Raw genomic sequence first — 14,231 nt, 5'->3', positions numbered from 1 at the left:
ATAGCTTGATTCATTTATGATAAATTATACACAGGTTATCTGTGTGCCCAGAGACGTGTCTGAAACTACAGAAAACCAAAATGTTTGTCGTAGTTACCTCTGAATGGTTAGATTTTATGTAATTTTTTACTTGTCTCTTTGTTCTCCATGAGATTTTAAAATATTTTTCTTGTTGTTCCTTTTTATGATGAGCATGGATCATTTTACAATGTTTTTCAAATTTGCTTTTCTCTTAAAGAAGTAGTGACATAATACTCGCTCTTAAGGAATCTACCGTCGCCTTAGTGAGATGAAATGAACACACGCCAAGCAAAAGTAACAGGAGACATACGTTAGAAAGGCTTTAAGACGGGCGACAGTCAAGGTAAGTACTTTTAGAGGAGGAGATTAAGGAGGCTTCAGGGAGTCACGGAATATTTTTCTTACAGAAAACTTGAGCTGGAACTTTAAACGCTGGTGGGACCAGAGCAGAAAGGACAGCGTGGAAGTCATTTGCATTAAGAGGAATTCAAAACAATAGCATCCCAAGTTCATGGGAAAGGGGCACGGGGGAGGGCACATTAAACCAGGCACATCTCTTCAGCAGATCCTCTAACTTCCTTCATTTTAACTGTCTTGAAAATTACAAGCGGTATTTACTTTGAATAGCACGAATATAAATTAAACAACATGAACAAGAAATTTGACAGAGATCTGAATTTTTTTCTTCTGAGGAACTTGGATTCATTTTCTTATTTTCAAAGTATAACTGAAAGCTTGGAGCTTAACTTTTACTTGGATGATTGACTACATTCTATAGAGTTCTATGTCAAAGTTCATTTAAAATACCAAGGGCATTCTATCTATTCATTTGAAGTCTCATTCCCAACCCTTAGCTCAAAAGTCATGATAGCAGGACAACTGCAAAAGAGCCACAAAGCTGGATGCTCTCCCAATGTTCATTTATTGCATCTAATTTGCATAAATTGCAATTTTACTATCTTGCTTATTATATCCAGGACTTGTCACTATCCCTTTCAGTTTGTCTTGAAAGCATTCTTTCAACCAATGACTATCACAAAAAAGTTCTTTACTGGTAACATTTCAGGTACTTTCATGTATCTACCCCCAGACTTTCTGATCTTCAAAGAAGCAAAATTTAGCACAACTCTAAGAAAGAGGTAAATGTGGGTACTCCTCCTAAAATTTTTATGACTCCACTGAATCAATGAATAAGAGGCCCTGTTCACTTCTGGCTCTGAGGTTGGTGGCCAAGGGCAAGAACAGATAAAAATTTAGAAAGCTAAGACCAAGTCCAAGATCATAACTAATAATAAACACATTGGTAAACCATGCCAGACACTTTTTCCAGGGTGAACACAAGGCTTCCCTTGCTTATGAGTTTACAATCAGACTGTCTATGGACAACTGCCCACAAAGAATGTTTTCCAACAGAGAAACAGTAATGAATCAAGGGGATACAGAAGCAGGGCTCTACAGCCAACCAAAGCTGTTTGGCAAGCTGACCTAGAAATTCAAACTTCCCCTTCCCACGGGATCATGGGGATTTCCAACCCACTGGGGAATATGGCCAACTGGCACCTCATTCCTCTTCACCAAGGGAATGCCATGAAATATCTTCTGACGGATATTTTACATCACATGGTTCTGTTCTTTCCTAACCCTTACAAACAAAAAACTTAGCAAATAAAACTAACGTCATTCCCTTGTCTTCTGGGAGCCTAAGAACAAAATCCATTAAAGAACTTCCAGAATAGAGGACACAACACATGGAAAAGTACTTAAACCAAAACGCAATTGGATTCTACAGTCCCTATGCCTATCTAGGTAGTAAGTGAGAAAGGACACTTTACAAAAGCAATCTACCCTACTTCAAACCGGATTTTTAAAAATGACCTCAAAATCGATCAAAGATCTAAGTGAAAAGAGCACAAACTACTAAAACTCTCAGAAGAAAACATTAGCATCAATCTTTGTGACCTCGGATTAGGCAACAGTTTCTTAAGAAAGCAAAAACATAAGCAACCAAAAGCAAAAATAGATAAACTGGACTTCAACAAAATTAAAAACTTTTGTGGTTCACAAGACACCATCAAGAAAGTGAAGAAATCTACAGAATGGGAGAAAATACTTGCAAATCATAACTGATAAGGGGTTTGTAATACAGAACATTTAATACTCAATAATAAAAAGACACATAACCCTTTTTTTTAAGTGGCCAAAAAATAATGGGCAAAGGATCTGAATAGATGTGTCTCTACAAATGATATACAAATGACCAATAAACACATGAGAAGATCGTCATCATTAGCCATCAGAGAAATTCAAGTCAAAACTACAATGAGATACCACTGCACAGTTACTAGGATGGCTCAAATATAAAAAAGACAGCTAAACAAGCATTGGAGAGAAATTAGAACTCTCATATACAGCTGGTGGGAATATAAAACTATAAATGTAAAACTGGCAGTTCCTCAAATGTTAGACATACAGTTACCACATAACCCACTAATTCCACTCCTAGGTAGAGACCCATGAGAACTGAAAATGTATGTCCACACAAAAATGTGTACACAAATGTTCACGGAACAGCCAGAAAAAGGCAAATAACCCAAATGGCCATCAACTAGTAAGTGAATAAATAAAATGTGACATAACCATACAGTGGAATCTTATTCAGGAATACAATGAAATGAAGAATACATGCTACAAAATGGATGAATCTTAAAAACAATGCTAAGTGAAAGAAGCCAGTCACAAAAAGCCATTCCATTTATATGAAATGTCCAGAATAGGCAGATCAATAGAGACAAAATGCAGATTAGCCTAAGGCTGAGGGTGGAGCCTGGGGAAATAAAAGCGACTGCCAATGGGTACGGTGCTCCTTCTTGAGGTGATGAAATTGTTCTAAAATCAATTGTGCTGATGGTTGCCCAACTCTGCTAATCTACTAAAAACCAATGAATTGAGCACTTCCAGTAGGTGAATTGTACGATACATGAATTATATCTCAATATATCATTTTTTTTTTTAAAAAGCAATCTACATCAGGACAAACTTGGAGTACGTGAAGCTGTGCCCATACTTGGGATTTAATAGGAGAACATCTCCAGCTTTTCCCAGATTCTCAAGGGGTTAATGACCCAGCAGAGGGTAAGAACCAGCGATCACTGTGCTGAATGGCAATGAACAGCATCCTTGTAAGGTTCTCTTCTTGTGGACACTGCCTTCTGTTTATCACTCTGAGAGGGATAGGAAGAGTATCCAGAACAAGAGAAGCTTCTCCTCTAATTCTTTTTTTTTTTTTAATTTCATGTTTTGGCATTTTTGTTAGCGTTAATCATTCCCTTCTCTGCCGTCTAATTTTATTAAGCACCTAAGTGTCTAGTGTATGCTAGACACTTGGATGCGAACCTTTCCATAGCCATTACTTTCTTTACAATTCCTTTAATGTTCCCTATAATACAATATTTAAGAACATAGTCTTTTGCGTTACACAGACATTTCTGTGTTCTCCGGTTGTAACAGCACCCAAGCTGCAGCTGTCACTTTCACAGCCCAGCTCTGGCTGAGCAGGTAAACAGCAGTGATACACAGGAATAATGAAACACAAAGGAATCCTCAGAGAGAGGGGCCCTGTGGTAAAACCTCCCAGTGCCACGGAGACTTCCACTACCCAAGGCTGTGTCCAAGAGTCAGAATTGCCAGAACAGCCCTATCTGGCTCTGCAACGGTGCTCGCTGACTTGTGATAAGTTGTTTAAATTCTCTGAGCCTCGTTTCTTTACCTCTAGGAAAGGTCAAATAATAATACCTATCTCACAGGGGTTTTGGTGAAGGTGAAATTATGTAACATGAGTATTTAGCATTATAGACGGCATGTAGTCAGCACTCAACAAGTGTTGGCCTCTATTAATACTTGTGTTGATTTTTTGTTTTTTCAAGATTTTTTTTTTAATGTGGACCATTTTTAAAGTCTTTATTGAATTTGTTACAATATTGCTTCTGTTTTATGTTTTGGATTTTTGGCCATGAGGCATGTGGGATCTTAGCCCCCCAACCAGGGATTGATCCTGCACCCCTTGCATTGGAAGGTGAAGTCTTAACCACTGGACCGCCAGAGGAAGTCCCTGTTGATTTTAAGAGTGAGCTTTTGTTCCATTTACGGTCTAGTAAATGGAAATGCTTTTTTATGCAACAAAACTAAAAGTCACATTTAGTAAAATAACCAAAGAAGACTGGTCTGATTTCTCAATACCTTTAATAAAATTTACTATGCATTGAGTGAATTTCAAACGTTCCACTTTCTAGAATTTCTTTTTAATTGTTTATTCAATTGACCAGGAGATCTCTCAGATTTGGGAAGGAGGGAGAGAGTAAAGGAAACTAGAAATATTGAGCTACTTAAGCTTAACGTTTGGTTTGTTCACCTAAACATAGCACGTCTTAGCTAACCACTGACTACTGAGAACTTACAACTGATAAGCCATTAAAAAGAAAAAGAAGAAAAAAGAAAACTCAGATGTCATTTCAATGGGCAACCAGAACAAATCCTTTACCAAATCCTGTGCAAAAGCTTCCAGAACGACGATGACGTTGTGGATTCCGAGAACCCCAGCCAGGCCGCATATACCACCCTGACTCACTTGAGATAAGCCGTTTTGGACTCATACCTCGGGACAAGGCTATCGCCTCCACGGAGGGTGGTGGGATCTAGCTCAAAGATGGACGAGATGTCATTGCCTTCGGGCACAGAGACCAGGGAGTACACCATCTTCTCTTGGGCGTTTCTCAACCTGCTTCGGGAGGCATCCTGATCAGGGTCCAGCTGAGGAGGAAAAGTCATCAAGTCAAGGATTGCACGTGCCACGGCCTTCCCTCACTACAATCACTGCACAGTCCACAGGAACAGGGAAGAAACAACAGTGAGCGTCAGTAGTTGGCAGGAAGAGCATCACAGTTTCAGAGCAGTCATTGAAGATGATAGTTGGCCACCCACGCCAAGAAGATTGACACTCTACCTCCTGGTGTTGCAATAAAAATGCTTAAGCAACGTGGGTTTGCATTACTAGCTCTCCACGGGCAGAGTGCTACAGGCGGTACACCCCTGCGCAGCGGTCGGGAGACAGGAGAAGCACTGTGAGAAAACTTAGCCTGTGGATTTTGTCATGGGCGGTTGTGTTAACCGACAGTGAAACTGTCTAGCGAGAGTATGATACAGCTACTTCCCAGGAGAAAAAAACAATGCAGTGAAATAAACCTGAATCCAAGTGTTTGCAAGCAGCTATCCCCGTGTGGCCAAGAAAAATATTTGAGAAGTCAGAGTAGCCCTGAAAAAATGTTCCTAATTAATCAATTGCTGATGACAATTCAGGGGAAAAGGGGCCCCTCCTGCTACGTGAGGGATCTGGCTGAGACTGAAGAAAATCTCTGACAGTGAAGGCTGAAGAACAAGGATGAAAGCTTTCCCAAGAAACTGTAAAAACACATCTAGTCTCCAAAGGCCATCTGCCTAAGAAGCCTGAAGCAGCATGCTGGGCCTAGCGTCTGCTCTGACAGGCTTCACAAGGTGGCTCTCCGCCGTGCGACTCTATACGGGATCATTTTTCATGTTTAACATCCTTGCAAGATGACAATATCCACCTGTATGTACTAGGAAAATCACATTTCCCTTGTCTCTATCTTGCTTTGCTTAGGCTGAGGCCCTGCTTCCTTTCCAAATGGAATGGAGAAAAGAAAAGCAAATCTAACAGGCAAAGGAGAGAGCATAAGACAATTTCATTCCATGGGGCCTGAGCTCTAGGACTGTAGGCAACAGTTTGCTTTTTCAGTTCATCAGCAGCCCCAGCCTTTGTCTATTAAAAAAAAAAAAAAGGAAGGAAGGGAGGGAGGGAGGGACGGAAGAAAGAAAAGAAAATGCAAACAATTCTTCTAATACCCCCAACCTCTGTCTCCCTCCTCTCACACCCTGTACCTCTGGCTAAGCAAACCCCATTCGCTATTCCACCTACACTAACGTAAGAATCCACTGGAGAGGATCAGGGCATCTCCAAGAGCTCAGCTCAGGAGAAAGCACTCTGAACAGAATTTGCCCTTTTCTAACCACTGTTACCTGCAAAGGGTTGCACACACCACTTTCAAAATATAAACCCTGTCCCGGTTCTGGTGTGAGACACAGGGCTCAGCTACAGACTGGCAGCTAAATTTCAGACCTGCCACACGCCCGAAGAAAAATGCCAACTGCACTGAGTCCCCTGCATCCGCACTGTGACTGAGCAAGGCGCCCTCATCCTCCCGAGTGCAGTCGGCGTTTGCCACCTAGTGGGAGGAAAGGCACATGTGCAGAAGGCCGTCAGACCAGAGCCAGCTCGGGTTCTTCTTTCTGTCCCTGTGGCGTCAAGCCCGTGGCTCGAGGGGGCTGCTGAATTTACAAAGAGGAGAGCAACAAAGCCGAATGGGGTCCCAGGCAAAACCACAGGCACGGGGTGCCAGTCTCAGGAAATACGCGACCAATAAGCAGAGCAGAAAGAGAGGCTTCCTCTCCCACACTCCCGAGTCTCCCAGCCAAGAAGACGGTGAAGGACCCTCCCAACGCTGACACCTTCCTCCCAGAGGAAGGAGCTGTGCTGCTGGCCTTGTGGGTGCAGGGTGAGCCCCCCGCACACACCCCTCCTCCACGCGAGGACCGCCACCCAAGCAACACCCCAAGTAGCCAGAGCAACGCAGCCCAGATCTGCAGCCAGACCCATGCCACATGGCACTGCCCTGGCACGGAGAAGCACAAAAGAGTAGAAAGATGACTGCACTCCCAGAGACCCTGAGGCATGTGGCCAGTGAGGACCACTCTCTGCTTCTTCACCCGTCAAAGATGGAGAGACCTGTCCCAATTCCTTCGTGCAACTGCTGTGCAGCCCAGAGGAACTGGTGGATGGAAAGGCACTGAAAATGGTAATCATCCTTTGCAACTTACAAAAATGCCATTTATTAAGCGTTTACTATGGGCTAGGCGCTTCATTTGCACAACATCTCACTTCGTCCTTACAACCAGCACATTGTCCACAACTACAGATGAGGGAATTCAGTCTCAGAGAGGGCAAGTAACCTGTCCAGAGTCACACAGCTCATAAGCAGTGGGTCTGCTATTTAAACCCAAGTCTGTCTCTCTCTCGCCCTACTTTTGATCACTGTGTCCTTCCCCCTGCACTGCACATGCCTGTCTTTCCCTCGCACATGAACAGGCCAGGAGAGCAGTCCCGTTCCACACAGAGCTCAAGGTTCACTCGGACATCAGCTCTCCCTGAAAGAAGCCATGGTTCTCCTTCAAAGTCACCTCTGAGGGGAGCCTTAGTCCCCCAGCAAGTCCAGCAACTAACTAACAGTGGGACACCCTCAGCTAGAACTGCTCTGCGTTTCTTCCAAAGCTAACATTCTGCCCAAACGTAATTAGAAGCTTCATGGCTGCTGAAGAATTCACAGCACTTTCGATGACAATTACATTCTGTATTATCTCCACCCCAACTCTCTTCATTAATGTACCTATGTTAATATCCAATTTTTTCAAAATTTTACGAAAAATAATACCCTCAATACCACCTAGCATATTCACCATCAAGATGATCACACGGACACACAACGTCAAACAGAGCAGCAACCGTTTGGGTCTTTGTTTTGTTAATCCTAGACCAGAACGAAGCACTCCACAAGAGAACTGCATGACTTACACCCATCATTTCCCTGTAACACAACCACTTCCCTCTTCAACCCGTAACTGTGGACACCTGAACCCCAACCCAAGTGCCTCCATATCAGCATTAATTGGCAATATGGCCTCCAAAGAAGGATCCAGCTGGCATTAAAATTCCAAACCACATAATAAGGTCTATTTCTGACTTTGCAGAAAGGACAGATGGTTAGACAACTGAGTGTCTAATCAGCGGTCATGCCTCATGTGCTACCTCCACACTCTAAACGACAGTCCACCTTATACACTCATTCCTTGAAGACATCTGAGTGAGTCATAGATTCACGTCAACAGCAATGAGACACTGGCATGTAAAAGGCTGGCTTCTACAGGGACCATCACTGTCTCCAACCTAGCAGTATTCCAAGAGATACCGTGAACTTCTGCAACTTAGAGATGGAGACCCCTTGACTAAGCACACAGAAAGAGCATCATGACCAACAGTCTCTTGGACCAACCAGGACACAAGGGGGTATGACTGCCCTCAAGGGAAGCACAGAACAAGATCCTCTGTTAAGACAGCGTAAGGTCTCCCCTTCCCCAGCACTCAGTGACCACAGAGGCAGTTTCTTACATGGGGTTCCAGATCACATGTCCTCACCCTACCAGACGAAGACAAGAAGGCTCTTGTCCATACTTACTGAGGGCTGAAACTCCAGGCATTCTTCCTCAAAGTCAGGGTCTACCTGATGAAAAAGAATCATTAGGAAATTAAAACATCCATTGCTTTCTCAAGGACTTGGCCCCGCTAGCAGGAGACTTCAAGGCCTGCGAATATCTTTGGACAGCTAAGAACTTCTCCCTTCCCTCTGTTCACGAAACCAGCATGCCACAATCACAACACACATCATACGAGTACAACACACATGGAACAATCTACCAGTCACCGATAGATGGCTCTCAAATGTAGACAGAGGAACACAAAGAATCCACTAGCAAAGCAACAGTTAAAAAGCCTGAAATAAATAAAAGATCAGTATCCAGTCATTGATAATCCTGCTTATTTCTAGTTAGAAATAAAAAAAATGTCTGCCTTCCAGCAAGAACTACATTCGCCCCAGGACATAACAGATAATGCAACCACCATTGATCTCTCGCAAACCATGTAATCAACATTTCTCACAGCTGGTTAGCTGGGTCCGTAATTTCCTATGGCTCCATTTTAAATTTCAACTTAGTCTTCATCTTCGGCTCTTCAATATTTCAAAATCATCAGTTCATACAAGTGTCAGGCATCCCAGGGGGGTTGGCACATTTAGATTCAGCCTTCCTTGGGGTCAGCTGCAGAAGCAACACTGACACCCAGGCATCAGCTTGAAAATCTCTGAGCAGTCTCACCAGTGGTACCAGACGACAGGAGGTGTGCCTTGATGTACGGCTAGAATCTGGTATGAATAAGCATCGTACATCTTCCAGCAGATCAGAGTAAAACTCAACATCTGTCACACAGTAACACGGCTCCTTAATTTAATACAAAAACTAAAAGGGAAATTCCTCCCATCCTTCAGTGTTGAGTCTTGCCTTTCCTCAAAAACCCTTCACGGTCATTTAAAATACATCGCCTTGATTTTTTACATTCCTGTAAGTAAAAGACCCTGTCTATTCCACTAAAGCTCTGATTAACCAGGCTTTATAAAATTACCTAATTCTTTATGGGCTTTAATGCTTCCAGCTTTACATACCATGTTTCACTGCGGTCAAGTCTTGGTCATTCATATTAGGATCAGGGTTGGTAAATAAGATGCGGTGAGAGTAGTAAACAAGAGCAAAATGGAAAGATAATCCTAAAACCCTGATTAGCATGATTTTTTTTAAGATCTATTCTCTTAGCCACTGTCAAATACAGCTGACCCTTGAACAATGCGGGAGTTCACACGTGTATAATTTATAGCTGGCCCTCCAAATCTGCGGTTCCCCGTCTGCAGTTCTTCTGCATTCTCGGATTCAACCAGCCACAGACCACGTAGCACTGCAGTGTTTACTACTGAAAAATATCCACAGGTAACTGGACCCGTTCAGAGTTCAAACCCGCATCGTTCAGAGTCAAATGTATACAACACAGTATTATTAAATAAAGTCACCAGGATGGACACTACATTCCCACGACAGCGTTATTTTCTAACTGACCTTCTCCCCACATCTTGATCAGAATCCCTGTCAAATACTAAAATGTGTTCACGACTTTTGCCTCTTCTTGTCTATAAGCAGGGAAATGAGGTGGAAGGAAACAGAAAAGCAGAAGGAAAAGCTAGGTAACTGAGCATTACCCTCAGCCCCTAACTACTCAACGGCTACAGGTAAGTGAGGAAAGAGGACTACATCATCCTTGAAAGAGAAAAGCTATGGGGCTGCCACTTACCTCTGCTGCTAAGTAATGCCCTGTAGCAAGATGCTTGAAACGGAAGAGGCTGTTCCAATACCCTGCTCCACCCCGACATGGGTCATGCTGGACCACCTGCAAGAGGAGAAATGATCAACAGGAGTGGAAGAAATGTCAATCCAAATAAGGACAACACTGAATCTGAGACATCACACAGAAGTCATAGTTCAGGAGCGGTGTTTAAGCTGAAAAAAATCATTATCTTCCAACAAACCCGTTAACAAGTACCATATGTATCGTTAAGCGATGTTTCTCCAAAGAAAAAAGAGTCCCCTAATTAACATGAAATGGTTGTAAGACAAAGTTCAGTGGTTTTCGGATTATTTGCCTTAATCATAAGGAAGAAGTTAAGATCCTGGACTTCATCCACAAGAGGCAAAACCAACCAAAAAAAGAATCTCACGGAAAACTGTAACAGCAATTTACCCATGCACTCATGCACTATAATACATCCACACGCCTGTGCTTTGAAACTGGACACTCACAGTGCCTGGGCCAATTCAGCACACAAGTAAATGTAACTGTAGCTTCTGCTCATGATGGAATAACTGGCACCGGTAGTTGGTGCCATGAATAGACACCTCACACAGTACATGAACATGCCACAGACAACGAGAAAACTGAGTAAGGTATACAAAACAACTGGGTTCAGATGCTGGATGACAGGCAGTGCACAAATGTGATCTCTGAGGACAGGGAAATAAGGCGATCTCCACGACTGCTCCAGCTTTCTGCTGGGAGGTCCCCCTCTCTGAACAGTGGCATTGAGAAGAAGTATTCAAGTGGAGGAGACCAGTCTCACTGAGGTCAGGAGATACGTCAGAACTTAAGGAGGCTGAGGTGACTGGAATTTGTCAGGGCAGAATACAGAGCTCCCCAGAAAAAAAGTTCCAGAAATCTGCACCGGGGGCCTCCTTTAGTCTTTGGCTAAATACCAAGCTGCATATGTGTAAGGCGAGACCCCCAAAAGGCCAAATAAAAAATGAGAGGGTAGTCGCAAGCTCAACAATCCAGGAGTTCACACAGGACTAGAAGGTGTTCTGATTCTAACAAGCCAGGGGAGAGGCCGGTTGAACACCTGGGGCATTCAGCAGCGACGTCAAAAGGCTCACACCTTAGTAGCAGGGCTAGTCTAGCCCTAAAAAAATGCTACAGTACACTTGACCTAATGAAGCTTTAAAACAAACCTCCAAAGGATCAAAGTGATGTACAAGTAACTTTCTTCGTCTGGCAAAACAAATTTCAACACTCTTCAAAGGAAGGCAACAGATCCAGATAGTCAACAAAGGAGCGTCACGACATTCAGCATACTGTCATAAAGCAGTGGACAGGCAAGAAGCAGGAAAATGTAACCTGTCAGACAATATCGAATGACCCAGGATGTCCATGTGGGTTGGTGGAGGCTAGAGAAATGCGTAATATTGACCCTCAAATTTTCCCATTTTGATACATACCCACACATTTTAAGAAACTCAGTGGTTTCAAAGCAGGATAAATACACACACACACACGCATCAAGACACATCATAACTAGGTTAATGTAAACCAGAAATAAAAAGAAAAAATTCTACAGTAGCTAGGGAAAAAAAAGACACTATATGCAGGGAACAAAAGAAAAGAAAACCACTGAATTCACATCAGAAAATAATGCGTGCAAGACAACAATGGATGAACGCCTTCAAGTACAAAAAGAAAAAACCGTCTATGTAAAATTCTACATTCAACAAAAATATCCTTCATGAATGAAGGCCATATGGAGAAATCAGAACCTTTAATACACTGCAGGTGGGAACATACACTAGTGCCTTCAAGACAGTCTGGCATTTCCTCAAAAGGTTAAACAAAGTAACCATATGACCCACAATTCCACTCCTGAGAGAACTGAAACTCCTCACAGAAACTTGTGCATGAATGTTCACAGCAGCATTATTCACAACAGCCAAAAAGCAGAAACAATCCAAACGCCCATGAATAGTAAATAAAATATGGTATATCCATACAGTGGAATAGTATTTGACAATAAAAAGAAATGAAATACAGATATGCGTGGCGACATGGATAAACTTTGAAAACTTTATGCTAGGTAAGAGAAGTCAGATACAAAGGACCACATATTGTAGGATACCATTTATATGAAATGTTCAACCTGGGCAAATCTATAGAGATAGAAAGTGGACCAGTTACTAGAGGTGGGGAGGGGCAAACCTGAAGAGAAATGAGGTGTGACCTGCTATGGCTCAGGGATTCTCTTGGGTCAACTAAAAACCACTGAAAACCACACACTGTACATTTGTGAATTGTGTGACGTATGAATTGTATCTCAATGAAGCTGTTATTTTCAAAAACGAAAAATAAACCGATTTTTTTAAATGAAGGTGAAATAAAGATATTCATGGACAAATATAAAGCTGTTTTCTTGTCTTCAAATGAGAGCTGAGAGAATTGGCCAGTGGCAGACCTGCACTACAGAAATGATAAGGGAGTTCTTTAGGCTGAAGGAAAATGATTCCAGATGAAAACTCAAATCTGCACCAAAAAATGAACAGCTGGAGATGATAGCTATGTGGGTAAAAGACTCCTGTCCTCTCGTTTTTCCATGTTTTTAAAATGCAAGTGACTCCTTAAACAAGGCAAAAAAAAAAATAAAAATGCACTATGGAGTTTATAGCACATATAGAATAAAATGCAAGAGAATATCACCACAAAGGACAGGAAAGGAGAAACAGAAGTGCAGCTGACCCTTGAATAACACGAGTTTGAACTGCAAGGGTCCACTTACACATGGATTTTTTTCAGTATTAAATACTACAGTGCTACATGGTTGGATGAATCCACGAATACAGAGGAACCACGAACACAGAGGGCTAACTATTAGTCATACGTGGATTTTTAACCAGGTGGAGGGTCGGTGCCCCTAACACCGTGTTGTTCAAGATTCAACTGTATACTATTGTAAGGCTCTTACATCACATGTAAAAAGATATGACAATATGTAAAACTGATTGGCAATAAGGTGAAGATGTATAACGAAAACCCTAAATCATGACCAGAAATATAAAACACATGGTATTGTCTTCCTTCTTTTATTTGGAAGGGGCACTTAAGTGTCTAAAATCCTCAAGAAGAAAATAAAAAAGGAAGACGCTCAGTGTTTCCCTAGAGTATTCAGAGGGAAAATTGGCAGGGAACAGTTTTGGGGGGAGTAAAAATTAGACAGCTGTTGCTTCTCAGACAAAAAAATATAGAAGACGTTCTACAGTGGACTTCTGGGTTAAGTTAGTCCATACTGCAAAAACTCTCCCCAAAAGGTTGACATGTTTACTTCATTTCAATCAGTTTGTGAGTGAAGAAGACATGGTACTTGCTTTTAAGGTTCTAAAGTCAGTCACAGTGACTTCTGTAGGGTTCTGACATTTCTGATACTTTTTTAGTTTATGAATTAAGTCCCAAGTCCCTACAGCCTGGATATGTTGCCCTTCAGGATCTGGTCTCCTAAAACAGTTTCTGTCTTATTTCGCAAGACTATCCTCTGCTCCTCATCAAATGAGGTTACTGAGTTCTAACCCAAGGTTGCCTCACATTTCCAATTCCACGTTAGTATTTTATATGAAGTGACCTACTCCATTCATCCCTTCCTTCTGAAATACAGGTCATCCTGTCAGCACCAGCTCAGATGCTAGCTCCTCCAGGAAGTCTTCCTTAATCGCTTGCCCTGCCTCATCTACACCTCCAGAGGACAGGGAATGTGCCTCTTTGTACTCTGGAAGTGCAGATACTTCACCACCCAGTATCCTCCCATCCTATCACCAATGTGCAGTCACCTACAAATCGTGATGGGTTAGGCACTTGATTACATATTGCTGTGATAGATAACTGAGCAAGGGAAAGAAAAAAAAACAGAAGCAAGAGATGATCAGATGATCCAGAGAAAGAAATTTCTAACTTCAGTTGGGAGTTGGCTGTCAAGGTAACTATTATTTTCCTCCACAGCAACATCCGGCATCCTTCTGATATGGCGTGATGTGTTTGTTTCTCTAAGTCATCCCAAGTCATCCATTGTTTTTGGAACAAGGTGGGTTTAAGCACCTGGATGTGACTTATTCCTATAAAT

General features: G+C 42.3%; 1 protein-coding gene across 6 annotated transcripts in view; it reads right to left on the bottom strand.

The window, feature by feature from the left end:
- ITPR1 (inositol 1,4,5-trisphosphate receptor type 1) overlaps positions 1-14,231 on the bottom strand; it is a 320,647-nt gene that overhangs the window by 174,837 nt on the left and 131,579 nt on the right. For all 6 annotated transcript variants that reach the window (XM_082412032.1, XM_082412033.1, XM_082412035.1 and 3 more), the window contains exons 11-13: positions 10,100-10,195; positions 8,382-8,426; positions 4,673-4,827 (exon numbers count right to left, since the gene is read on the bottom strand). In XM_082412032.1, the coding sequence (XP_082268158.1) occupies positions 4,673-4,827; positions 8,382-8,426; positions 10,100-10,195 (296 nt within the window). The remainder of the gene's footprint in view (positions 1-4,672; positions 4,828-8,381; positions 8,427-10,099; positions 10,196-14,231) is intronic.

The sequence above is a fragment of the Balaenoptera physalus genome (assembly GCF_965194825.1).
Source record: "Balaenoptera physalus genome assembly, chromosome: 11".
NCBI classification, from domain to species: domain Eukaryota; kingdom Metazoa; phylum Chordata; class Mammalia; order Artiodactyla; family Balaenopteridae; genus Balaenoptera; species Balaenoptera physalus.
This window is presented reverse-complemented; position numbering and strand designations above follow the sequence as displayed.